The 27,884-nt window shown below is 33.2% G+C and overlaps 2 protein-coding genes across 2 annotated transcripts in view; both read left to right on the forward strand.

Moving 5' to 3' along the window:
- Pcdh15 (protocadherin related 15) overlaps nt 1-27,884 on the forward strand; it is a 1,628,869-nt gene that overhangs the window by 186,901 nt on the left and 1,414,084 nt on the right. The window lies entirely within an intron of this gene.
- LOC107153445 (mitochondrial carrier homolog 2-like) lies at nt 8,206-9,163 on the forward strand. Its single transcript, XM_048807417.1, has one exon. It carries the CDS (start codon nt 8,221-8,223, stop codon nt 9,007-9,009), a length of 789 nt encoding a protein of 262 aa, XP_048663374.1. The 5' UTR covers nt 8,206-8,220; the 3' UTR covers nt 9,010-9,163.

A 27,884-nucleotide genomic window follows, 5' to 3' on the forward strand; every position in this document is an offset into this window, starting at 1 on the left:
AAAAAAAAAAAAAAAAAAAAAAAAAAAAAAAAAAAAAAAAACAAACTTAGTTCAACTCCAAGATATTTCAATGAGAGCTGTAATTACTAATTTCTCTAATTTCTAGATATCTTACATAGGCAAAAATTTCATACCAACTATGATTGTTTGCAAAATGTCAAACTTTTACCTTAATATATGTCATATATTAAATATATCCATGTTATGACTCAAAATGACTGGCATTAATTCCAGTCTCACTTGGTGTCTTTATTTCCTCTAATCATCAATATCTTTACAACAGAATATCATGATCAGACAGATTTGTGCAACCTAATATTCATTGCAACATATATCTCTACCAGGTATATAATATATACATATATGTAAGTATATACATATAAGTATGTATGTATTCATCAATGTGCAAATTTATGTATTTAATACATATATTTATGTACATCAGTGGACATATCTCTGTGTTTCAGTGAGATGAATAAGTTTATTAAGGGGTTAGTAAGATGTCAATTAGTGATCTCAACCTGCTTTCTCTTATAGTAGCAATCTATTAGAGATATTTGTCCAAGCACAGACCTCTGTGATAAAAATACAGGGATGTACTGTGGACAGGATCATAATACATATATTCTGTCACTTCTTCTTTATCATTTCTAGAGCCAAATTCCTCCCACAGAGCTATGAATTATGCAACAGAAATTGACAGAAAAATTTTAATCTCATAAGTGAGTTCTGAGTAAATATATATTTTCCAGGCTGCTCAGACAGATAGTCTTATCATTATTAAGCTACCATGCTTGCACACAGAAGATAGGAAACCTGGGCATTATCACTTTGTTTCTATGCTCTACTCATTTGGCGATACAGAAGTCCATATTTTAAAAGCTGGTAGTGTTCCAGAAGCTAATTTGTGAATCAATTGTTTGGAACTTGGAATGCGTTTTCCCATAGAAACAATATTAAAAATGATGGTTGGGTTCCCAGGACATCCCATAAAATGTCTACTTAGCTCGTAATAAACATTAATTCCCAAACTTAACCAAGCTGTATAAAGCGGGCTTGATTTGTTAGACTTTCAAAACAAGTACTACCAAAATAAGAAAAAAAACTAGATCTTATATCTCTCCTCACCCCCCATGCACACACATGATCATGTTCCAGTTTCCCAAGATTTGTATTTTATAGACAATCACAATTTGCTTGATTGTAGTTCCACTGAAAGAGTATCCGCTTCATCTGGGAGGAGATGTTAGAATGAGGGATAATTAGGAAACTCAAAATACAAAACCCTAAATAAAGGGACATGCTGGTTCAAAGTTGCCACCAAAAGCTAAAAAAAGAAAAAAAATGTTGATACTAAAAAGACAGTATGTGGAAACGTGTTTACAGTATGAGGATGTTATTTGACCTCAACTGTCACATATTTCAAATTGTTATATATATATGACACAAACTTTAAAGGCTAAGATTTTTGAAAAGTTTTTGAAAGTTTTATTACAGGTTCTTATGATGTCCATCATATTTTGGTGACAGAAATTTGGATGGAAATTTCCCAGTCAGTGACATCACTCTGCTAACATCACAGGGTTTCATCACATAATGGTGCCAGAACATTGGTATCCTCAGGAGGATTCCACTTCAGTATTTAAAAGCTATGGCCTGGAAGTGACCTGAACATTTACTCACTAGCTAGGATTAATTATATAGCTTTACCCAACAATAAGAGGACAACACTATGATATTATCTGGAAGAAGGGTGCGCTGTATATGTGTATGTGTGTGGGGAGGGAAGCCAGAAATATTTGCTTAAGTTTTTAAGACTGCTGCATATAGATTATTAAGAAATTGCATCTCAAGCCTAGCCTGTAATTCCAGCAACTCAGGAGGCTGAGGCAGGAGGATTGCAACTTTGAGGCCAACCTTAGCATTATTTAGAGAGGTTTTAAGCAGTTTAGTAGGACCCTGTCTCAAAATAAAAAGGGGTGGGATATGTAGCATCAGTGGCGAAGTGCCCCTGCATGTAATTCTCAGTACTAAAATAAAATAACATAAAGGAAAAGAGATTACAACCCAAACAGTATTGAAACCTCATTTGAGAATTCTCATCACTAATTTTGAAGATCTTATGTTAAATTTGCTGAAAGAATAATATTAAGTATCAGAAACTCCATTGCCTGTATAGTAATTATTTGAGATTGATGTGTATGTATAGGCTGTTTTTATCTATGTTGTAGAATTATATTTATGTATTGCATAGAACTAAAGAATGGGTATTTTTCTCATAGGAAAAATAACTTGAACTAAAGGATTTTACTTGAAACCTTCTACTCCTTCGAATATGACGGAGAATCAATTTTATGATTTTGCTTTTGTCCTTGAATAGCACAAGAAGCCCCTTCTCATATATCAGATCTTCTTCAGGCAGCCTCAATCCACTAAATCAAGCATGCATTGTGAAGTGGGTTATCTAAGATTTATTAGAGTCGCTGGGTTCAAAAGCTTCTGTCCCTTTAATTCTTATACCTTCTAGGGCTTGAAGTAAAATTAATCACACAGCGGATGCCTAGTGCTTAGTACTTACATACTTTATTCCCTGGTCTTTGAAAAAGTAGATGCATTTTCTATAAATTATAAAATGATAAAATTTACTGGTTGGAAAACGCTGATGCAAAAATTGTTTAGTTTTGTTTCAGGACTTAATAATTCTGTGTGCTGAGTTTTTTTTTATGTTTCCCATGATGTGTATTATAGTGTTTTATGTGACAGAATATCCATTCTATACTGAAATAAAAATAAACATTTGAAATTTTCTATGAGATCATTTCAAATCTGACTCTGTGTTAGCTGACGCTCAGTCAAAATCTCAAAGATTTGAAATGAGAATGTAGCTCAGCCTTAGAGTTCTTGTCTAGCATTTGTGAAGCCCTGGGTTCAATATATAGCACCACAAAAACAAACAATCAAACCTTCAAGTAGTTGCTATTATTAAAACAATAGATCCATTAATAATTAAATTCTACACTATTGGCTTACGCTTTTTCTATTTTTTAACAAATCTAGTCTTTCTGGAAAGCTAATAGACTTTGTGTTTATATGTACATTAATATTTTAAAACTAATTGATCTTGAAAATTGGAATTTAGATTTTCTTTGCCAAATGAGTCATTGTGTCATATAAATTGTTCATTATATCACATTTAACTGTAATAGTTATTCTGTATAATGATTTCCATTTTTGTGTGTATTATTTTAGATAACAATTGTTCTTTCCTTTTTGCTCATCAATAAGTATCCATTTTAGTCAGATTCATCCATTCATTCTTTTATTCATTGAGAAAATAGGGAATCTCTCCTCTCCCAGGCTTTGAGATATAGCACGCAAGAAACATGCAAACCCAGGTACTTAGGGTATATTTCACTGTAGTGAATTGGACAACAAATAATTAGGATACAAACAGCATGCCAGACAGTAGGCAATGAGATGAAAGGAAAGAAAAAGCGGAGAGAAGTGAGTCCTGTTTGCCTGTGTCTGTAACTTTGATTGGTATATTATATTCACATAATTCTAAAATTTTTGTTTGACGTCAATGTTTTATTGCTTACAACAGGGGAATCAGGTGGGCAGAAAAGGACAGAGGAGAAGAGGAGACAGGAAGAAAATAGAACTTTCAAGAAAGAGAGAGACCTTGCACCTAGCAAGGGGATGTGACAAATGCCTCCTCCACATAGAACTTCACATTTCTTGTAGTCCATTTATCATGGATAACTGATCAGAAAAGCCCAAAACACTCTTTTGTTGACCTAAACCAGCATCTTCAGGGCCTTCCTCTAGAGAAGTGATGAAATTGAATACTTTAAGTCTTTCTCACGTCTATTTATTTTCTGGCCTCTCTTGGGTTCGTCCATCAGGCTAAAAGGGTTTCCATGCTGAGCTCTAGTCACTCATTTTTCAAGTGTTACAACATAAAAGTGAAACCTTAAGGGATATTTTTGGTCACTGAATAAGTTTAAAACAGATGAAATTCTTGACATCCAAAATAAGAAAAAGGAGATCATGTGGATTACAATGTGAATGGTGCTGGGGGGTGGGGGGAGGCACTTTTCATTGTGTACCTCCTCTAGCATATAGACTTGCTATATTATGTATCAAATACAAATAATGCTCATTTGACCACTGAGTGCATTTTAGAGGAGGAAATAAAATGAGCTCTTCCCATGAACCCTTTTGTAATATTAGTTACTTCATTATCACCCACCACATTTCAATCTCTGGGTCTCCTCAAATGCAAAAGGCTGCATAGGAAAAAGTCATGGAAATGAAACACACAAACTGCAAATGAAAAACAAAAGGAAATCAAAAGGCTATTTAAATTTTTCTCCCTTAAAAATACTTGCTGTGAAAATGAGGTAGATTGAAAAGTAGCAAGGAAACAAAGTGAAAAAAAGGAAAAAAAAAAAAACTGTGTTGATAAAGGGCATGACTTGCACTTACACCTAAGATAAATGAATCACAGAAAGGTGACATCCATTGGCCAATAAATTACATCTGAAAGGAGACTAATACCAAGGTAACAGCTGAAATTAATTTTTCCAACTAACCAATTAAATACAAATGTAATAGTTTCAGTTTTTTAACTAGAAGGTGATAACTCTCAGTATAGAACCACTTTGAAAATGTATGGACTGATTATTCTATTCACTAAACTTAACTCTAGGAGAAATTCAGTTGTTCTCAGTGAGTAGGAAGAATGCTAACCAAGCAGATATGTCAGAAATCCATCTTTAATCACTTATATCAAAACATTATTGTAGTTATTAAGCCTAGTTTTCCTACTGCCATTGTTGAGTAATTTATGTAACCATGTATCAATCTCATCTTGAAAATAACTGGTTCCAAGTATGAAATGTTCTTAAGTGGGCCAACTCCTGGAATATTCCAATTCTAAGATACTCACACTGTGTGACAGATTGTCAGAGCCAGACTGCCTCTTTATGGATTCAATCACTTACAGGAAATCATTTTTCCCCCTTAGGGAGAAATTTATCTATCCCAGTCTCTCTCTAATAATATATTAGGCAAGGTTCCAAGGATTGCTGGTCAGAATTAGTCATACAGTGCATTTTTAGCTTTCAGGGTTGTCTACTGCTATCTTTCACTTTGACTTACCATCTTCAGAAATCAAACCCTGCTGATTCTCATTCTAGGTACAGAGTTCCCAATGAAGACAGCATCCTCATTGGAAATCAGCAAGTGCAAGTCAGAGTATCTCATTGTGATTTTGAATAGCAGCTCATATATGAAACCAAAGTTTGCTTTGTCTGGCTATTAGTCTAGTATGTCTGGCCTGGGTTTTCTGGTAGAAATCCTGAGGTCTCTGGTTAGACCTCAATTTTGTCAACTTGTACAGTGATAAGCTGTCTGATGTCAGCTTGCTGCAAATCTTGACACCATGTAAGCTATGTTTTATGTGAAACAACTGAATTTTTTCGATGAAAATCTACTCGGATGTATTTTGAATGGTGTGAGTACTGAAAAACTGGGATAAATTTAGTTTATGTAAGTAATACACTTCAAACATTAAAAGGCCATCCTTTGTTTCATCTCCCCAGAATTCTCCACTTTGTCATCTTTTTCTGTCCTCTACATGGATGATCAGGCCAGAGAGAGATGTTTCTACTGTATTGGAAGGAATGATAGGGAGACTATAATAGGGAGAGACCTCAACACTGCCTTTAATTCTACCAATGCAATGAAATATTTTGTGGAAGAAGGAATGTTTTTCTGAAAAATCAGCTGTACTAAATACCAAACACACTGATACATACTTCTTTAGAGTCTTATGTTTTGATCTCATGAATCTAGATAATACTAAAAATACATTTTCTACATGATATTGCATTACCATGCTAGCTTAAGTAGCATAGGTAGATTAGTTGTAGCAGGCACATACTAGTCTTCAGGTAGAATGTATAAAGACATTAAACATTTCTCTAATTTTATTATCATATTTATAGGTAGTGATGCATTGTAGGTTTTTTCTTTTTTCTTCTTTTTAAATATAACAGGATAATGAACCTAAATTTACCTTACAAATGTAAAGAAAACCCAAAGAGGACAGTTTCCTTTCTACCATGTGCTGGTACAGATTTACTCATGCTTTTGTTTAATAATGTAAAAAAAAAAAAAAAAAAAAAAAAAAAAAAACACAAGGAAGCTAGACTTCCTAGGCTAATTATAAACTAGCAACTTCCATGCTTGTTTGCTTACTTGAAATTTCTCCTAAATTGTAAATGCTAGAGAAAAATCTAAGACACATGATTTAATATATAAAAATATCCAATTTTGTCAAGCTTAATAAAATTAAGACCAATCATGTTAACGTCTTTCATTTATCATTTGTAGAGGTACTAATCTAAGCATTTTTATCTTAACATAAAATTTTATGGTTAGAGCTCTCAGTAAACCAGAAAGGGGATAAGTGGATTCACACATGTGTATGAAACTATGAATGAAAAAGAATAAGTAATGTTAGAAAACTGAAGAGTAGTCTGGAAACCAGGTGTGTGTGTGTGTGTGTGTGTGTGTGTGTGTATCTGTGACTAGAAATAAGTCGGACATAATAATTAAGGCCTTAAAGCATATTTAGAACACTGCAGTGTTAGAACCTATAATAATCTGCCCATGAATTGAACCCATAATAATAATCAACATACGATAATCATCCAAACTTTCTTAAATGGTAATATTTACAATCATTTGCAGTTCCTAAAACTGATAAATAAGTAAATGAAAGAAACTCTTTAATGGTCCTTTTTACACTTTCCATTTGTTATGTTATTGCTGGTGTTATGCTATAAAGATCTACATCTGTGTTCTCAGATAAATATTATGGATATTCACATTGCCCAGGTTAAAACCTGAAGCTTAGAGAAGTTAAGTAATTTGTTCTAGGACTGGCAGCAACTATATGGTTAAATAGACACTAAAGCAACGAATTCTACTAACTTTCTAGTATATCACAAAATATTGATAATTGTCTCCATAGACATGCTCATTTATTTGTTAATTTTTGAGATCTTTTGTAACAAAATCCAAATGTAACACAAAAAATACTCTGAATACTAGCACTTCTTTAATTATACTATACAATTTCATTTTCTTTCTCTTTAAATTAGTTTTTTAAATTTTTACCAAAAAAAGTACTTAAAAAGATATAGGTTAGAAGATAAAACATCTAATTCCAGCCATTTAACCAGTATTTTCAGTGACCTCAAGAAAGTCTCTTTCAGATTTCCTACACTGTAAAAAACGGTATTTGAATTAGAATTGGAGGTTTCCAGTTCTGGATACTCATTAGAATTTAGGATGAGGATCACTTTAAATGTACTTGTAATAATGGTATGCTCTTTGCTGGGTGTGGGGAAAAAGTAGAAAAAAATTTCACTTAGAAATTCGTGTAAAGTCTTTATGAGTGAAATGACATCTGAAATTAACTTCAGAAAGACTTCAAAAAGAAAAGTATAAGAACAAAAATAAACACATTATAAAGGAAAACAGAAGGGAAATGAAAGAAATGTGGGACAAAAAGCATAATATATAAAATTAGGTGATGTTATAATGGTTGAGTTGTCACATAGTAGTTCCTTCTCCCTGCATATGCATATTGTTGAAATTTTCCACAAAGATACACAACAAATTTCCTCAAGCTCCAGTTTACCCTTTCTAGAAAGGCACATTAAATACTCTGAGTCAATAGTTCCCAGAGTATGGTATCTAGAGAACTGTCATTATTAGGGCATTTATCTGAAATGCAAATTATTAGAATCCCCCCCCACACATCTATGGTATTAAAACCTCTGAAGGTAAAGCCAGCAATCATCATTCCTAAAAACCCTCCATAAGATTCTGATTTATGCTTAAATTTGAGAGTTACTATTCAAGCTTCGTGTTAAAGCAAGCTAAAGTTCAATGTAAGAAGAGGCATACACAAACTTATATTTTGCTACATGGTACAGACTCTTCAAATAAAAATAAGAAAAAAATAATATTGTTTAGAGGATTAAATGGCATAACACATAAAAATACATTAGAATATGCCTGACATAAGAATTAAATGAGGGGCGGGCCAGTGGAGCTGGCGGCCCCGGCACGTGATGGTGATCTGCGACTGGCTCTGTCGCTTGGTGGCTAGGTCTGTCTGTCTGTCCATCCAGGGGTGCCATCATGGCGGACGTGGCCAGTCAGGTGCTCCTGGGCTCTGGTCTCACCATCCTGTCTCAGCCGCTCACATATGTGAAAGTGCTCGTCCAAGTGGGATATAAGCCTCTTGCCCCAACAATAGGACGAAATATTCTTGGGTGGCAAGTATGTCAGCTTCCTGGTCTCTCTTGTTATGCTCAGCACATTGCAAGCATGGATGGGAGGCATGGGTTGTTCACAGGCTCAACTCCAAGACTGTGTTCAGGAGTCCTTGGAACTGTTGTCCTTGGTAAAGTTTTACTGCATTACCAGGAATTCGACAAGGTTGAGGAATTAGGACCTGCAAATGTTCAAAAAGAAAGCTCATCTTCCTTTGACCAAGTTATCAAAGCGACAACTCGAAAGATGATCGCTCCTTCTGCTGCTACCCTCATCACACGTCCCTTCCACGTGATCACTCTGAGATCTATGGTACAGTTCATTGGCAGAGATTCCAAGTACTGTGGACTTTGTGACTCCATAGTAGCCATCTATCGGGAACTTCTAGGATTTTTTGCGGGTCTAATTCCTCACCTCCTAGGTGACATCATTTCTTTGTGGCTCTGTAACTCACTGGCCTACCTCATCAATACCTATGCACTGGACATCGAGGTTTCCACCATGAATGAAATGGAAAGTTACTCCCAAACTGTCACAGGATTTTTTGCCAGTATGTTGACGTATCCCTTTGTGCTTGTATCTAATCTTATGGCTATCAACTGCTGTGGGCTTGCTGGTGGATGCCCTCCTTATTCCCCAATGTATAGTTCTTGAATAGATTGCTGGTGCACGCTACAGAAAGAGGGAAATATGAGCCCAGGAAATAGCTTGTTTTTCCCGAAGGTCCCCTTTGGGAAGACTTATTGTTGTGACCTGAGAATGTTAATTTGAAGATGTGGGACAGGGACAGTGAGATTTCTATAGTCCCAGACGCACAGAATTTTGGGAGAAAAATATTGATTTCTATACAGTTGGCGTGCTTTTTTAATAATCATTTAATCTTGGAAAAATGGGGAAAAAAGAATTAAATGAATACTGATTTTTGATTTATTCTGTTCATATATACTAGTTTACAAAAGTCATCTGGATTTTACATAAAAAGTATGAAAATTAAAGCATCTATTTACCAACTTTCTACTATGATTTATTTTATATTGACAACCAAAATATTCTGTTTATCTGAAATGAAATGTGTTAATGTTGCCTACAAAAGGACACTCATGGAGATTAAATAGCAATAAGTCTTGATCACATTATTTTGCCTGACATAAACAAATATTTTATTCCTTCCATGATTTCAGAGAGTCTCGATACATTGTAAACCACTGATTTTTGTTGTATAGAAGAGTAGAATGTAATTTTTTTATGTTTAATCAGTTCTATAATTATTTCAAAGGACAAAATTTTCGCTGAGTGCACAGACCATTATCTATTCCAAAATATTTCAGCTACAATGTTCCTTAGATTTATTTTAAATGTTTATCTCTAATACAGGGTTACATGAACTCAAGAGTTGAGCCAAAGGCTACATCTTAATATTAAAGTTTTAATGGCTTTTTCAGGTAAAATGCAGATTGGTTGCTGCTATTATTTTGGGTGGTCATCCAGTTCCATCATTAATCAGCTATGAAATGTTAAACTCTATGAACTGTAAATTTCTTCATCAAACTAGGAGAGTTTGGCTGAGTCACTGCAAAATCTGAAATATTCAATAACTTTAATGGAGAAGAGACTTGACCTTTTCTTCTAAATCTGTCAATGACTAGTTTTATGACTTGGATGAGCCATTTAATCTTTTTAAACATCAATCACCACACATATAAAAGAGAATGGACCAGATAAACCCCAAACTGCCTTTAAACTGTGTGTCTTTGTGTATACATTTTACCTAGGACACAGAATTTGAGAGTAAGTTCCAGAATATCTCAGACAAAAGGTAGTTTAAAAATGGGTGTAGCTCTGCACAACAATCAACTCCAAATGGGTCAAAGACCTATTAATTAGATCTGAAACTATGCCACTCCTAGAAGATAATATAGTGTCAACATTCCACACCTAGAAGATAACATAGGGTCAACACTCCAGCATATAGGTATATGAAATAACTTTCTCAGTAGGATCTCTAAAGCTCAAGAAATAATGCCAAGAGCTAATAAATGGGATGACATCAAATTACAAGCTTCTGCACAGCAAAGGAAACAATTAGGAATCTAAAGCAAAAACCTGAAGAATAGGAGAAAATCTTTGCTAGCTACTATTTTGACAGAGGATTAATATCTAGACTATATAAAGAATTCCAAAAACCTTACACCAAAACATCAAATGACCCAATTAATAAATGGAGAAAAGAATTAAATAGACACTTCTTAAGAAATAGAAATGGACAACAAATATAAGAAAAATGTCCAACATCATTAGCAATTGGGGAAATGCAAATCAAAACTACATTGAGATTTTATTTCATACCAGTCAGAATGGCAGTCATCAAGAATCCAAATAATAATAAATGCTGGAGAGGATGTGAAGAAAAAGGAACACTTTTACACTATTGGTAGAATTGTAAAGTTCTACAAGCACTGTGGAAATCAATATTCATGTTCTTCAAAAGGCAAGGAATGGAGCTACCGTGTGACCCAGTTAACCCCTCCTTGGTATTTATACTTAAGAATTAAAGTCATCATACTACAGTAATATGTGCATGTTTATAACAGCAGAATTCACAATAGTCAGATACGGAACTAGCCTAGGTGTCCATTAATGGATGATGGATAAAGAAAATGTGTTATCTATACACAATGGAATTTTATTCAGCCATAAAGAAAGATTATGTTACTTTCTGGAAAATGGATGGAACTAGACACCATTATGATAAGTGAAATAAGTCAAACTCAGAAGGTTAAGAGTCATATGTTTCTTCTTATGTGAAATCTGGAGAGAAAAAAGAAAAGAAAAGGTGGAGGTGGATATTATGGAAATCAAAGAGAGATTAGGGAGGGAGTGGGGAAGTACTGGGGAGTGTATTGGCCAAATTATATTTGTTATGTGTATGTACAAATATGTAACAACAAATACCACCATTATGCACAAATATAATTCACCAATAAAAGTTGTTGAAAAAATGGGTGGTAGATTGTATGAGCTTTGATTTCCTTGTTTTGGGAGCAGTAAGTTATAGCTAGCCAGACAATAATGTTATCATGATTCATGTATGATTTAACTCAATATAGCAATGGTTGGGTACATACAGAAATATATGATCACACATAGACATATTGCTTAGTACATACACATTCCTTTGCTTAGTCAGCAGAAAGGAACTATAAGCAACAGTACACCTATAGCAATAAACAGATTCCCATCCTAGGGCTCTCTGGAATGTGATTTGAAACCACTCTTGGAAACTAAATAAATAAATCCAGATCTTGGTTGCTAATATCATTCACCAATTAAAACATCCAAGATTCTTTGGAGAAATTGCTATTTCTATGATTCAGTCAGAAGTTATACAAAATGAGCCAGGAGAATCTAATTTTGTTAGGGAATATTTGAAACAATATCCAGAATTATGAGTTTCGGTAGAGTCAGAGGCCACCTGAAAGAGCTCCTAACAGCCAACGCTAGAGGGATTTAAGCAACAAAATAAAGTAGTATTGGATTTATAGCCTAAGGTGATATAAATAATTGAATAAATAATTGAGAAAATTAGAAGAAATAAACCTCTCACGTAGAATCATAAATAATTTATGTATTTACTCATTGCTCAATAGAGAGAGCTAAAGTACCTATTCCTTAAGTGACAAATAATACTCCAGCCAAGTGATCAAGGTCAATATCATATAATGTATGTACTCTTGATATACTGTGATGTAAGTGGTACTTTAACTCTGTGATCTTCTTCCTCACCTTTCACAACACAAAATGAATCATGAGGAAAATATTTTTAAAAATTGAGAAAAACTACAAAATACCTGATCACTATTCTTCAAAATTATCAAGGTCATGAAAAATAAAGTCTGAGAAACTGTCCTATCCAAGATGATTAGAAGCAGATATGATAACTCAACATACTGTGGAATCCCAGGTGCGATACAGTAACAGAAAAAGAAAGGCACTAGTTATAAATTAAGGGAATTTTAATAAAATATTAACTTTAGTTAAAGATAGTGTATCAATGTTGCTCCAAGGGTTGTGAAAAATGCACAATAATAAAAATATTTTACATGCAGAATATAAAAGCTGAAAGTGACCTGTACCCAACTTTTCTATATTCTAAAATAAAAATAATATAAAATTTAATCCTTTAAATATGATGACTGAATCAGAAATTATAATTTATTAGCATTTTACAGGACATTATCATACTTTTTCTGGATGTTAATTTTTTGATTCAGAAATATAGTTTTTTGATACTTGACATTTTTCTTGTAACTTTAATGATAGGGCTATAATGCTGTTTCAAATGTTGACATGCTGATATGAATAACAGTCGATCAAAACTGAAATGCATTGTTCAAGAAGTTTTAGTAGGTACCTTAATGGTCCTCTCATGAAAATAGGAATGGAAAGGCAGCTTTACAGGATGCTATAATTGTCATTTTAGAATTGCAGGGGAAATCTATTTCAATAAAAACTGGGAGATTTTGTAGACTTTCTGTACGGACTTCACATGTTTCTATTTTTAACTTTATTCATGACTGTCTTATCATTACATTTGAATTTTATTTTATTAGCCATGTCTTTATGTCTCCTAGGAGTGCTATAGTTGCAAATAAGGAATAGCAAAGATTAGATGGTAAATCTGACTGTAACAGAGGCTTGATTTAAAATTTAGTAGCAATATTTGATTCCGAGGACTTGTTATCTTTTAAAATAAAGTAAAAATAGCAGTAGTTTTTGAATAGCAGTAGTTTTCCCCAGCTTGTCTAATGTAGTTGGTTTGCTTAAATATTTTCAGTGTCCCCTCTATTTATTTGTCTCAACTGACAGCTCTTCACTTCACCTTTCCTGCTCTCAGACAACATGGGGAGGAAGGAGTCTTACTCTCCTCCCCCATTCACTTTCTCAAACCCTCAGGGAAGCCAAAATGTCAGCTTTTGACTCTGAAAAATATTCATTCATCACATGGAGTTCATTTCTATTTTATACTCTTCTTCCTTGTATTGTTTTCTAAACAATATAATAATTCCAGTATATAAGCAATTATAAGAGAGGAATCGGGTCATTACTTTTAGTTGTCGTCTATCTTTCTTAACCCAGTTAAGTGATCTCTCAGAGTTATCATTCAAGAATGTATTACTGATGATCTCTGATTTTATTATTCAAAAGAAAAAACACCATAGCTTGCACATTTTGCAGTGTCTCAGCTCCTAAAGATAGGGGAAACATTAAAGTTTAACACATTTTTTAAAACTACATATCAATATGTTGGTTAAATTTTATTTAAGAACAGATTGACTCTATTGTAAAAACCAAGCATACCATAGTATAACGTAGAAACTCTATCTTTCCTCTCATTTATTTTTCAATTTTTAGTAAAAATGTAGTTTTGGAGGGTATGGAGTTTGACAAGTTCTTCAGCAATATCTACTCAGTTTCTATAAAGAGTTTCTAGAGTCATAAATCCTGAATGTTATTCTATATGTACGTCATTTCATTATTAACACACCTTTAGCTTCTCAACACATTAGAATCTCAAAACACCTTTAGTTTTATGTAAAAAGCCCATAAAACACCTTCATCTATACAGATGGAACATCAAAAATCTTATCTGGATTTCAGTGGTACATGGAACAAATGAAGATATCAATTACCTTGAGGATAGGAAAATCCAAAGAAAAGGCAGGGATAGTTGATATCTGGGAGAGGGTCAGAGAGAGAAAGAACAATGTTGATGAAAATTAAGTCCTTAATTAGAAAAGGGTCAACACAGAGGAGTTGTTGCAGGTCTGAGTAATTACAAAATTAAATGGAATTCATGATGTGTTTTTGGTTTTATAATTTGAATATTTGGAAATTTGGCTCATATATTGCCAGTTATTTTCCCATATTACCCCATAGTCAAAATATATCCAAGAGAAACATAGGAGACTTATAAATATCTGCAACTTCCCTATACCATAAAGAGCTCTTCATCTATTATGAAATACTGTGAGTTGAACTCTCCAACTTTCATTATGTTATAGTTGACAGGCAATATGTTAATATGTTCCAATATGTCTAGAATTTACAGAATTTTCTGACCGTGAAAATTTTCAACTTGAACAAAATATTCTATGCAGCCCCAATGTATAACATAGATAAAAGAGTAGTTTGAGTGAAGCTGGGAATATTCAGCACAATTCTAACTATGTTGCCTCCCTAGTAGCCTTTGCAGTGGAACCAGGTAACCATGGGGAATTCTAGGGCTCTCTGGAATGTGATTTAAAACCACTCTTGGAAACTAAATAAATAAATCCAGTCAACAAAATATAACAATTTTTGGATGATATTTTTTAAGTTTTTTGCAAGTCATTTGTAAGTCCTTGGAAATCACTTCACTCCACCCTGAACGGTAATTTTAGTGATAAAATAATGGCACAAGATTAACAAAAATCAAGTATCACAAAATAGTTGAAATGAGTCCCCATTTTAATTTCCCTCTTCTAATTCCCACGTATATTAATAGTTCTAATGATTTCATCCAAAAGTATCCCATGCACATGCCTGTGTCTGTGCACACCCACCCATGAGCTTCTTATTTACCCAAGTGAGAAAGTAAAAATCACTGATTTGTAAATTGTTTTTTTCTACCTAAGAGTAGATCTTAAGATATTTTTTCATATTTAAGAACATATTTATCGTACTACATATTGCAAATTAATTATTTTCATAGACTAATATTCATTATCAATACTTATTAAAACTATTATCTTTTCCATCTAAGCATTTTTATTAATTACAATTAGTTGATGACAATCTTTGTAGAGAAATCTCTTCAGATGTTCAAGCACTTACATAGGATGGAGTCTCAGAGGTAAAAATGCTGCAGAATTATTGCAGAATTTCTCTCAAGTCAGCAAAGGAGACACATTAATAATAAGAAAGAGACTCTTCCTCCACGATGTGATATGCCATTATTATCTATTTTAACTTTTCCAGATATTTGGAAACAATGTTTGATTTTTAATTTTAATTGGCATGTCTTAATAGCTAGTGGGTTGAGCATATTTTCATATAAAGTCATCTCATTTTTCTATGAAATACCTGCTTGTATCAGTGTCCCATTTTCTAATCAATTGGTAACTCTTCAAATATAAAGGAAATTAATACTTTGTATATGGTTTGAAAAAGGTTTCCCAAATTCTCTATTTTAAAATTTTATTTCAGAATTCATATTTAATATTATTTTCTTGTATGGCTTTTGATGTGATATCAAAGATAATTGTGAATAGTTAATAGTGGTTAGAATCTGTTTTACGTTGGCTAGTAATCTGTATAAAATCCACCATTGAAACAATATTCTCCCTTGATTTTAGGACACTTGTATGTATCTCATGTAGTGTGTTTCTTACATTTTGATGAGGGGAACTATTTAACATATTGTTTTTTGTTTTTTTTTTGCTTTTGATTTGAAGTTCATATTCAAGTTGAGACATGGGCAGGGAGAAACCAACACAGAACCTGTTACAAGAAATCACAAAGCTATTGACCTAGCAAAAAATTCCAAAATGAAAAAAAAAATTGTCTTTCTTATCATTAGAGCCCTGTATGTTCACAGTATTTATTTCTACAAAATAAGCTATTATAACATTCAATGCTTTAAACTAAGACTGTATTATCATCCCTAATAACTTTGGGGATTGATGTGTTAAACCAGATGATTTTCTTTGGCATCTTTCATATAGTCTCACTTAGATGAGAACTGCTTCTAGACTTGTATAAAAGCTTCCTTCTTGCACTTAAACTAAGATGGTTGGACTTAAAGGGCGAACTGGTCACCACTTATACCCTTACTTCTAACTTTTCATTTATAAAGTTACTGGTACAAGTGAAAATAACTTATTTTCAATGAACATAATAAAAACTTCAATAATTTTAAAAGTAAAGACAAATGTAAATAAGAGCATTTTTTCATATGAAGGTTTTTTCCCCCCTAAAGAATCTGTTGAGACCTTGGAAAAGAAAAAAAGGGTCTCTATATACCACTAGTCCACTAATTAATGTTATCATAAAATCATTTTCTTCTTTTTCCAATTAATTACTTCCTATTATTCTTATCATTTTATCCAAAAATAGAGCTCTAAAGGAGAACAGGTATAGAACAGATATAATTGCCTGCATTTTTTCAGGTAGAAATGAGGAGGTTCTGAAATCTCACCCTATGCAAGTCATGCACCTAGCACATAGCTTGGGTGGTTTTGAATCTGAGTGATCTAACTTCTAATCATGTGTTGTACCATAATAGCAATCTCTCTATGACTAACACTTATAATCTGCTACTAAGTAAAATCTTAAGAGAATAGTAAAGTAAATGTTAATGCCTTCTCTTTTTAGATGGCAAAATTGAGGTTAAGAAATGATAAATAGCTTGTTGTAGGACTTCAGAGCTAAGAAGTAGCAAAATGAGCTTTAGGATCCAAGTTTGTTTGATTATGTGATAAACATTCTTTATGCTGAATATCCTTAATCAGTGTGCTACTCATTGTTTCTAGTGGTATTTCTAGTGTATTACTGAAACTATTTTGCATGAAGGTTAATGGATGAAATATCTATGGGATCATTTGTGCATATCTATAACTCACTAACCTGCCTCTTTTGCGTCTTTTTTTCCTCTCTCTTTCTATATTAACAAAAGGATTTTATTTTGCATTTTTATATTATTTTATTTATTCTAATTTGTTACATATGACAGAAGAATGCATTCTAATTCATATTACACAAAAACAGCACAATTTTTCACATCTCTGGCTGTACACAGTTACACCATTCTTGTCTTCATACATGTACTTAGAGTAATGATGTCTGTCTCACTCCACTGTTTTTTCTACCCCCATGCCCCCTCCCTTCTCCTCCCCACCCTTTCCCCTATCAAAAGTTCATCTATTCCTCCCACACTGCCCCCTCATCCCCATTATGAATCAGCATCCTTATATCAGAGGAAACTTTTGGCATTTGATTTTTTGGAATTGGCTTACTTCACTTAGCATTATATTCTCCAACTCCATCCATTTATCTGCAGATGCCATGGATAATTTTTTAACCTCCATATCTACTATTACCAAGTAGAAAACATAAGTGTGTTTTAGTGTTATTTGGTCCTTCTTATGTTCAGAGTGTTAACACTTTTATTCTAAAATAAAATCACCCCATTGATTTTTCAAATCCTATAAGGTGAAAATTCTACACAGACTGAGAATTCACCAGTGAGGGTATGCCTTTAATATAATTTGTGACTGTTCTTCAAATAGAACAGAAAGGATTAGGAATTATTTCCTGTAAATGGCACTGATTTTCATCTTTTGAGAAATCTTGTCAGAGTGGAAGCTATATTTATTCTTCACAGGCCGAAATGTCTTTTATATATATGTGCTAAGAATTATTATTTTTTTTAAATCATCTTTTGTGGAACTGATTTGGGTAAAAAATTAGAATAAACTCTATGAATAAGTAGCCATCTCAGCTCCAGTTAATCAGTTCAAACTCTGTACAAAACAGAATGAGGAAAAGTTCCTGTAGTTTCCTTTTTTATATCACCTGGGTGCCTGTAGATTGAATTAACATAGAGATTGGAATAACTATTTTCCCTGAAGTATAGAATTTAGTTTTTTGGCAAGAAGGTAAGAATGTTTCCTTTTTTATCTACTCTCTTTGTTTTATTAAGTGGCTAAATATTCCATTTGATTACACTAGGATTGATAATCTAAATCTAATATCCACACATTAATTCCCTGAAATTAAATTAGAAGTAAGATAAAATTTGTTAAGAGCTTTCAAACAAGGTATTCATCTGAAAGATTATTAAGGCTTAAGGCTATTGACTTAAAGGAACAGGACTCACTAAAATTCAATAACTAATTTTAATTTGAATTATTACATGACTATAAGTATTATTTTTCAAAATTTGAATTAAAAATTAGGCTGTTTAATTGAAGATTACAATGTTATAGAAAATAAATTCTTTTAATTTATCAAAGATTATAATATTTATATTTTATATGTATACTTTTATGTGTTTTATATATGTAAAGTGAATTTGACTGAACACATAGATTTGCTTTATTTAAATTTATAGAATTATTTTCTATTATGTAATTCATCAACTCATTTGGGCTTTACCATAATGGCATGTATACAAATTCCCTACTTTGAAGACAGTCTTACCCCATAGCTGTCTATTAAGTCTGTGAACATGAATCCTTTACAAATGTCTTTGATCCACGGTGGGTATAACAGATTACATATTGATGAGGGAATTCCCCAATCTAATCTGTTCTAAATTTTAATTACATTTATCTTTGGGCATGATAACTAAAACGTATTTGTATTCTACTTTCAACAAGGCTGACTCCTTTTTCAGACAAGCTATATTCAAAGTTTCAAACCGGCTACCCAGCAACTAGCATGATTTGTGGGAGGTGAGAGGGGAGAGGGTTAGCCAGCTTGTGATAGGGGTTGGAGCAGCAGAGGTGCTTCTTTCCTTAAACCCCTCACCCCCCTTTTTTTCATGTTTCACCAGCAGAGGGGCAGTACCATCTCTCTTCTCTTTTCTACTTTCCAGCACCAAGAGATCACTCAGGCTTCAGGGGCTTCTTTCTTTCTCTCTCTGAGCTTTGGTGAGACTGTGCCCTGTCTTCCTCAGTGCCTTCAGACACACTTCATCTACCATCCTTCAGACCCATACCAGTCTCCACCCTCCCTGGACCCAGTTAAGATGGTGACTTGGGAACCTATTTCCAGGAGAGTTAGAAAACACTTGAGCCCTGTTCTTGGATGTCTATGACTTTCAGTCTTCCTTGGGGCAGAACTTGTTTCCACTCATTTTTTTTCTTTAAAGCAGCTTAAGTCAGGAGAGCAGAAGAGAGGGGATCAAAGACCATGGAGGGAGAGAACAGCTCTATTTTAGTATTTAAAACACATTTACATTTGATTTAAAGTTGTCAATTATTCCCTGGCTCATCCAATCAGCCTTATGTTGGGATATATCCAAAGCTCTTTGGCCTCATTGATGGACATTATTTGTTCATTTGTAGGGGTGGATCCCTTGACTCAGTAGCCATAAATATGACTTTTTGGCTAGGGATGTGGGATTTGATTTTTTTGTAGTCATCAGAACTCCCTTTCCTGGTCCTGTCTGACAAGAACAAACAACAAAGGACCCAAATACATGCTGGGCAGACCTTTTCCAATCTACCTCACTGTTTAGTGTCTCCACACTCCTCAACAGGTTGCATAGTGAGAAATCCTTATGCTTTCTTAATGCCGGGAAAAAAATTTTTACTTGCATGATCCCAAGAAGCGCTTTCCCAAATCAACTTTTGAATGGCTTTGACCCTTCCCTCTTTTCAGAAATCTATGGCTCTGCCACCATCTCCTTCCCACTCTCGAAATTATCAAGGACCATGAAGAGTGATTTTTTTTTTCTTTTTAGTTTTTCTTCAAGTTAACACACTTTACAGCCACGTTTACATGGTTTTAGACAGAAGTCCTGAGGTTTCCAGGTGAGAGACAAAGAACTTTATCATTCATGGCACAGAAGGCAGTGTGAGTTTATTTGCATTAGCATTAGGATGCTAATTCCAAAGGAGCAAATTCAGACATAAATCAAGGTGGATGCTACATACAGTGGGATTCCAAGACAGGTAAGGAAGACTGAGTGTAGAAAATCTCAATATTTTGAAAAGGCTACTAGCAAACTGGAACGATCTTTGCCCTGAAAGGGGAGAATTTTGGATTGTATTGGTCAGCAAACAAATTGACCTCTTCACTGTCTTCCAAAACTCTTTTCAACACTAATCTCCTCAAAAAAATTCCAGAACAAAAGTTGTCAATTCTTTGTTCATAAGTGATATAGAACCTGGAGAGGCTCTTGGAGAACTGCCTCTAAGAAGGACCTTTATCTTCACCTTTATAATTTAGCATCTGGCTCACAGTATCAAATAGTTGCTAAATTTTTCCAACTGTTGGATAATAACAATCTGTTTAAATATTTCTTAATTTGTTCCCCTGTATCTTTTAGTGATATTTTCTATATTATTGGTCACTCACTGAATATTCTTTGGATTATTGCAAAACTAATTACTCTGTAATTGTTTCTACATCCATACAAATTGAAGTAACAAACCTGTGTTTATTTATTTTTCTTGTTTGTTATGACTCTAAATATAGTCATTTTTCTCTAATATTTTTACTGGCTTGACTTGTCTCTTTTTATGATTTATCCTTCTCTTTGACAGTGTGTTAGTTACTCTCATTGATTCCTTAGACTACATTTTCAGTGTGTTATTCTTAGGTTACTGTTGTTTTACTTTTCTTTGTTGTCTAATTCCCTTAGCACTTCTAGAATGTCTACCTTCTCTGATAGAAATTACATAGGAAATCTTACACTCCCTAGTCAAAGGAGACAAAATTAGAGCCATGTATTCTAGTTTTATCCCCACTATATTTTAATGTAGTAAATTCAAATTAGTGCTATGCACATGGATGCCCTTTCTACTGTGAACTAATATATCAAAAAAAGCTATGACTACAAACTACTTTTAAGTAATAATGTACTATGCATGTGTGACTAACTATAGCATTTAAAGGTATATATTCTGAAGTAAGACTGTAGCCTTGGGAAAAATTAGGAAGGATCTTCCTAATTTTCTCAAGTGGAAAGTAGGGTTTTACAGAGATTAAATATGACATCTCTGAAATGCATTCTATGTACTAGAAAAGTAATTGTTGAAAAATTATTAATGAAATGCAAGGTAAATACACATTTATATATTACTTACCAAGTTTAGTCAATATTTCTAAATACTTTTTGTTACACTAGAGGTTCAGCATTTTCTTTATTTTTTTTCTATATTCTCTTTATTTTTTTAAACAACTATTTTCTTACCATGGTTCTAGTATCCCAGACTCTTAACACACTAACAAAGGGACATTAGGGGAATAACCACATTGAGGAAAAAAAGCATTTGCTTACCAAAAGACATGGGAAAGTCAGAGTAACAAAGGAAGTGAAGTGATTTGCAGTTGCACAGAAAAAAATCAAATTCTCTCATTCTCTTTGTGACAGTGAAGCTAGGACTCAGGGCCTTGCCTATGCTGGGCAAGATTTCTACCACTGCACTATATCCATAGCCCTTTTTATATTTTATTTTGAGACAGGATCCCTCTAAATTGCCCAGGCTGGCTTCAGACTTGCAATCCTCCCGCCTCATCTTCCCAAGTAACTGGTATTATGGGTGAGCATCACTACAAATTCCTAGGCAAAGATGATTTTTTGATACAAGTAGATAAAAGGAATGTCTTATTTACAAACTAAGATTTGTTTACATAAGACTATGTTAGTATATACCAAGCTAACCTTCATGTTTCTTAACACATGTGACTGACACTCCAATGTTCATTAAGTTTGTTTTATTAAAAATAGGTCCAAGTGATTTTGTTTTCAAAACTTTTTTTTTCCAAACCAACTGCTTTGGATAGTAATAATAATAATAATAACAATAATAAATAAATAAGTTAACATTTTTTATAGGTTGTCATACAGGAAAATAAACAATTCAAAATTTTATTCTCTTCCTAAGTATGTTTAAGACAAATTTGGGAGTGGGGGGCTTGGTAAAAGGGCAAAGGAGGAGGGGAAGAGAGTATGTGTGAGAGTCATGCTTCCCTTGTATTTAGATTTTCACCTTCAACTGTTCTGATGCTCTGAGCAAGGAATAATTCACTGGGGAGACAAATATAGCCTCTGTAGTTCAATGCTCATGCTACTAGGAAAAGGCTTATAAATGATACTGCAGTCTTATGAACCTGTTATTAGAATAAATGTCCTGAGAGGTTTGGTTTAAGAAAGCTAGAAACATGTAAGTGACAGTACAATTTTATTATAATATTTCATGTATTATCTTTAATGTACACTTTGGCCAAACATAAAAATCAAGTAACAAGAAAAAAAAAACATAAATATAAGCAGCAGGTTTTAGAAAATGGTGCTAAGAAAGTAAGTCTGAAGACTGAAGTTAGGAGACGGAAAACAAGCCATCTAATCAGGAAGATGATAGGAAAATTGGCATCCATAACACAGCTTCAGGTCTCAAGATGAACACCTTCATTTAACTAGAAATTAATCTAATGGCAGCATCTTTTAAAAAAAATTGGTTGTAAATGGACATAATAATAATAGTTATTTTAATAATAAATATTATTATTACCAAAATACCTGACAAGAGTAACTTTAATGAGAAAAAGCTTAGTAGTAGTAGTAGTAGTAGTAGTATTTGTGGTGCTAGGATCAAACCCAGTGCCTCACTCGAGCTAGGCTAACACTTTACCACTGAACCACAACCCCAACCCTAATGGCAGCATCTTAAAAGCTGTACCAGAGTCTAGATGATTAGATAGCAAAACCTGCAGTAAATGCTGTGTTCGATTTTTTTTATTTTGTCATAAATGATCATTATCGAACTTCCAGATAAGAAGATAGACACATATGTAAACAGAAAAAGAAATACAAAGAAAAAGAGAAGTGGATTTATATCATTTGAAAAAGCAAGTACTAGTTAGTAGGATCTTATGCCTCACCTGGGTAAAGGTTATTGACTATAGTTCTTTCATTGATTCACCAGCATGCTGTCTAAAACTGTTAAATTGATGAATGCAAAAGTTTATATGTTACAGACACAAATGGTTACAGATTTTCTTCATTTTTTTTCCTAAGGATATTTGTAAATATTTTTTTCTGCTTATATTTGAATATTCAAATATTGTACTTAATTATTATCATCCTTGATATTATCAGTCTCCTCTAGTTAAACCTTCCATTCTGTCATAAATGGTTGAATGTATTAACATTTCATAAGGAATAACTTTGCCATAATATAAAAACCTGTTAACAGAATCTTATAAGATGTTTGAGTAAAATATGTGAACATTTTCACCAATGATTTGTTTCTGAGAACTTTTTTAAAAATTAGCATCTAGGTTAAGAGTAGAAATTCTGTACTAGGCTTCCTTGTTACCCTTTAGTTCCTTTATTTATATTGGTTTTTAAGTTTGGTGCTTTCACCTCTGAACCTGTATCAAAAATGAGGAAAAAATAAATTCGTGAAAAGCTAAGCATATTCCCTTAGTGTTTTTACTGAATAGAATAAGATTTCAAATGTGTAGGTCCTTTTATGGAAAAATGTATAATATTTCATAACATGCACTGAACTAAGTCCGAGAAGAGCATTGAATTCCAACACTAATCTCTTTGCCTGAATTCCCAGAGCATTTTGTTTATATATTATGATTTATTTCACTCTCAATTTGATAGTTATTTATGTATGTGTTTTCATATCCACTTACATTTTTATAAGCTACCAAGGACAGGTTTTATGTCTGCTTCATCTTGGAAACCTCAGCCAAGAATTAACACAGGGTCTTAAATGGTAGATTCTCAAAAAGCATATGTTAATTGAAGGCATATTAGAATATTGTTTACTAACCAAGGTGAATGGTGAGCTAAGTTGTACTGACCAAAGAGTGCACAATATGAACATCACAAAGAGTGTGATGTTCTATCCATTTTTTTTCTTTTTTTTAAATAGGTGCATTATAATTATACCATAACAATGGGATTCATTGTACACATAATTTGAGCAACCTCATTCTCCAGTATCTTCCCCTTTTCCTCTCTCCTCCCTCCTCCTGATCCATTTGTTCTACTCTAGTGATCTCTCCCTTATTATCATTTCAATTAGTGTATTATATATAGTGTGTTGTGTGTGTATGTGTAATATATTTTGTTATATTTTTACATGAACATAGATTGATTTGGTATATTTTGAAACCCAGGTTGTCAGTATGCCCTCCCCTCTTCCTTCCTTCTAGATCCCCTTCCTCTACTCTATTGGTTTCCCTTCTATTTTTGCAAGATTTTTTTTCCTTTGCTTCCTCTAGTTTCTACATATGTGAGAAAATAGACACTTGACTTTCTGAGTCTGGCTTATTTCACTCAGCATGATGTTCTCCAGTTCCATCTATTTACCAACATATGACATAATTTCATTTTTCTTTATGGCTAAGATTAAACTCCATTCTTTATATATACCACATTTTCTTTATCCATTTTTCTGGTTCATATCTTGTTGATTATAAACTGCAGTTACATAAACATTGGCATGCATGTATCACTATAATATGGTGATTTTAGTTCTTTTGGACAAATATCAAAAAGTGTGATAACTGACTCATTTGGAGTTCCATTCATATTCTTTTCAGGAATGACCATTCTGCTTTCCAAAGTGGTTGTACTAATTTGCAGTCTCACCAGCAATGTGTAGTGGAACTTTTCCCCTACATCCTTGTCAGCAATTATTATTTGTATACTTGATGACTGCCATTCTAACTAGGATGAGATAAAATCTCAGTGTGGTTTAGCACTTCCCTGATTGCTAAGAATTTAGAACATATTTTCATATATTTGCTGGCCATTTGTATATCTCCTTTTGAGAAATGTCTATTTGGATGATTTGCCCATTTATTGATTGCTAATTTTTGTCATTAATTTTTTTGAGTTCTTTATATATTCTGGACATTAATCCCATATTAGAACAGTAGCTAGCAACTATTTTCTCCTATTTTGTACATTCTTTGTTCATGTTCTTCTTTTTTTTTTTTTCTGTGCAGAAGCTTTTTGATTGATGTCATTCCACTTATTGATTCTTGGTTTTATTTCTTAAGCTTCAGGAGTCTTATAAAGGAAGTCAGTGACTACACTAATATGTTGGAGTGCTGATCCTGTTTTCTTTTAAGAGTTGTACTGTTTATTTTATAATTCCTAGGTATTTGATTCACTTTGAGTTGATTTTTATGAAGGATAAGAGAGAGAGATCTATTTTCATTCTTTTACACATGAGTTTTATTCAGCTTTTTGCTGCTGTGACCAAAATACCTGACAAGAGTAACTTAGATGAGAAAAAGCTTATTTGGGATTCATTGTTTCTGACGTCTCAGTCCAGTGATGGTCAATTCCATATTTCAGGGCCCAAGGTGAAACAGCACACAATGGGTAAGGCTTAAGCAGAGGAAAGCTGTGCAATTCATGACAGGGTCTAGAAGCAGAGAGAGATGAAGGTGCCACAGGAAGACCATCTCTTCCAGAGCCTGCCCCTACTGACCCACCTCCTCCAGCCATTCCCCACATGCCTGCAGTTACCACCCAGTCAGTCCACTCAAACTAGGATGGACTAATTAGGTTATAGTTCTCATAATCTAATTATTTTACCTCTGAGTATTGAGTATTCCTGTATTAACAAAAGCTTTTGGAGCACACTCACATCTAAACCATAACAACATGGATATCCAGTTTCCCTGTCCCTATTTGTTAAAAAAGGCTCTGTTTTCTCCAAGGTATGATTTTGGCACTGTTTATAAAGAATAAAATGACTGACTATACATGCCTGTCTCTGTGTCTTCTATTCCATTGATTTTCATGACTTTTTTTTCTTTTCTTTTTTTTTTTTTTTTCCAATTACATGGTGTTTATGTTACTATAGCTCTGTAGTAGTGTAATTTGAGATCAGGTATTGTTGTGGAGAACTTGAAACATATAGGAATAGCAAACTACTCTGCACAGAAGCTTTTCTGCAAACCAACAGTATTCCTATTTTAAAGATGAACACCAGGGAACTTGCTTTGTTTCAGACAACAAATTTATGAATAATTTACTTAATAAGAGAATTTGAAAGATAATCCTTTCCTATTCTTATATAGTGGAAATACCGTGTATAAAATAATATTGAGACAAAGTTACTGTACAATAATTACAGGCTTCCTTCCTTCATTGTAATTTAAAATTTGCCTTACAAATATAATAAGAACCCAGGCCTTAGGTCCTAATGACAGTGCTTCCAGTATACTTTTCTTTTTCTTTTCTTATTTTTTTTAACATAAAGAGTTATCTTTTTGTCTTTCTTTTTTTTTTAACATAAAGGGTTTCTTTCTTTTTTTAACAAAGAGTTATCACAAGCTTAATTATCCCAGAAGTGTTTTAAGACCAGCACAATTGCCTAACATGTGAACTAAATGTTCTTACTAATGATACTTCCTCACCATTTAAATTTTAACTCACAAAAAAATCATTTCTTGCCACCTAGAAAATATGTCCTTTTAAAAATATTATTAGTTTTGTTTTGATTTTAAGCCAAGAAGCAAATAGTTAGCATTGCTGCTTTGAATATTCCATTTTGGGGGCAGTCTTTCTGTAATACTAAAACCACATTATGACTTGTTTAATAAAGCTCATTTTATAAAAAAAGACTGCTAGTATATTTAACCCATTTTTCAAATAGCATCTATATTTTTCATTGTTAATTCAAACTTTATTTGAAGAATTCTCTAACAGATGTGTTGCCTCCCCAAGTACAGAAGGCAAAATCTATGAGTCTTGATCTAATTTGTAATCTTTGACCTACATGAAGGTTTAGTTGAAATAAACCAGTAAGATCAAAATATTAATTACTAAGAGGTCATTATCATGTGGGAATATTACACACCTTCTTCTCCAAGTAATCAAAGCTGAAGACGGAAGAGTTTCTGGCAAACCACAACAGAACATGATTCAGATACTGTAAGTCAAAAGCCAGATGAAACACTTCTGCCCCTTGCAGGGGAAAAAAAAAAAAAAGCATTCCTTTAAAACCAAGGACAAAGAGACAGGCTTAAATAGAAGCCAAAGAGAATCATCTTCCATAAATAGTGGCTCTTAGGATGAAACCTGAGAAGCCAAGGACAAAAATTCTCTTGAGATCCAGTTTTCTCACAACCCTGAGGCTTAAGAAAATGCAAGTCTTGTGGGAAAACATAACTTATAACTTATGTAAATGAATTAGAAGCTGTGTTTGCTTATGAAAAATAGAGAATTAAGAATTACATTTTCTATAAGGTAAATTGCCTGTAGATTTCTACACAATATTGACTTTAATCCCCAGACAAATAACCAGATAAAGGGCAGTAAGGATGAAATTTACAAATATTAGGAAGTAATTATCACCTAATATACACTGCCATTATTAATGACTTAAATAACCATATGAAGAATATAAATGTTGCAAGATCTATGATCTAAGTTGATATAAGTAGATTTAAAATGTCATTTTTATTTTTATAGCCCCATAGATAAATGGCATTAAACTTCTTTTATAACACTATTATATTTGCATTATTTTTTAATAGTACACATTTTTATAAGTTCCTGATATACAGAACTGTGTTTAAAAAAAGACTCTAATCCTGTTTTACTTATGTTTGTTAAACTTCTATTTCATTAAATTTACTGAATTTTACAAAAGCAAATTCTGAAGTCAAAAATGTTAACTAGGTGGGAAGAAAAAAATTCTTCCTGTCCATTAGACAAGTGAGCTTCAAGGATGAGGTATCTAACAAAGGATATTATTATTATTTTTACCCCCCCCCCC

Source organism: Marmota marmota, unplaced genomic scaffold (assembly GCF_001458135.2).
Source record: "Marmota marmota marmota unplaced genomic scaffold, marMar, whole genome shotgun sequence".
Taxonomy (NCBI): domain Eukaryota; kingdom Metazoa; phylum Chordata; class Mammalia; order Rodentia; family Sciuridae; genus Marmota; species Marmota marmota.

Excerpts from the sequence above, each read along its gene's own strand:
- LOC107153445 (XM_048807417.1), top strand. The coding sequence starts at position 8,221 with ATGGCGGACGTGGCCAGTCAGGTGCTCCTGGGCTCTGGTCTCACCATC.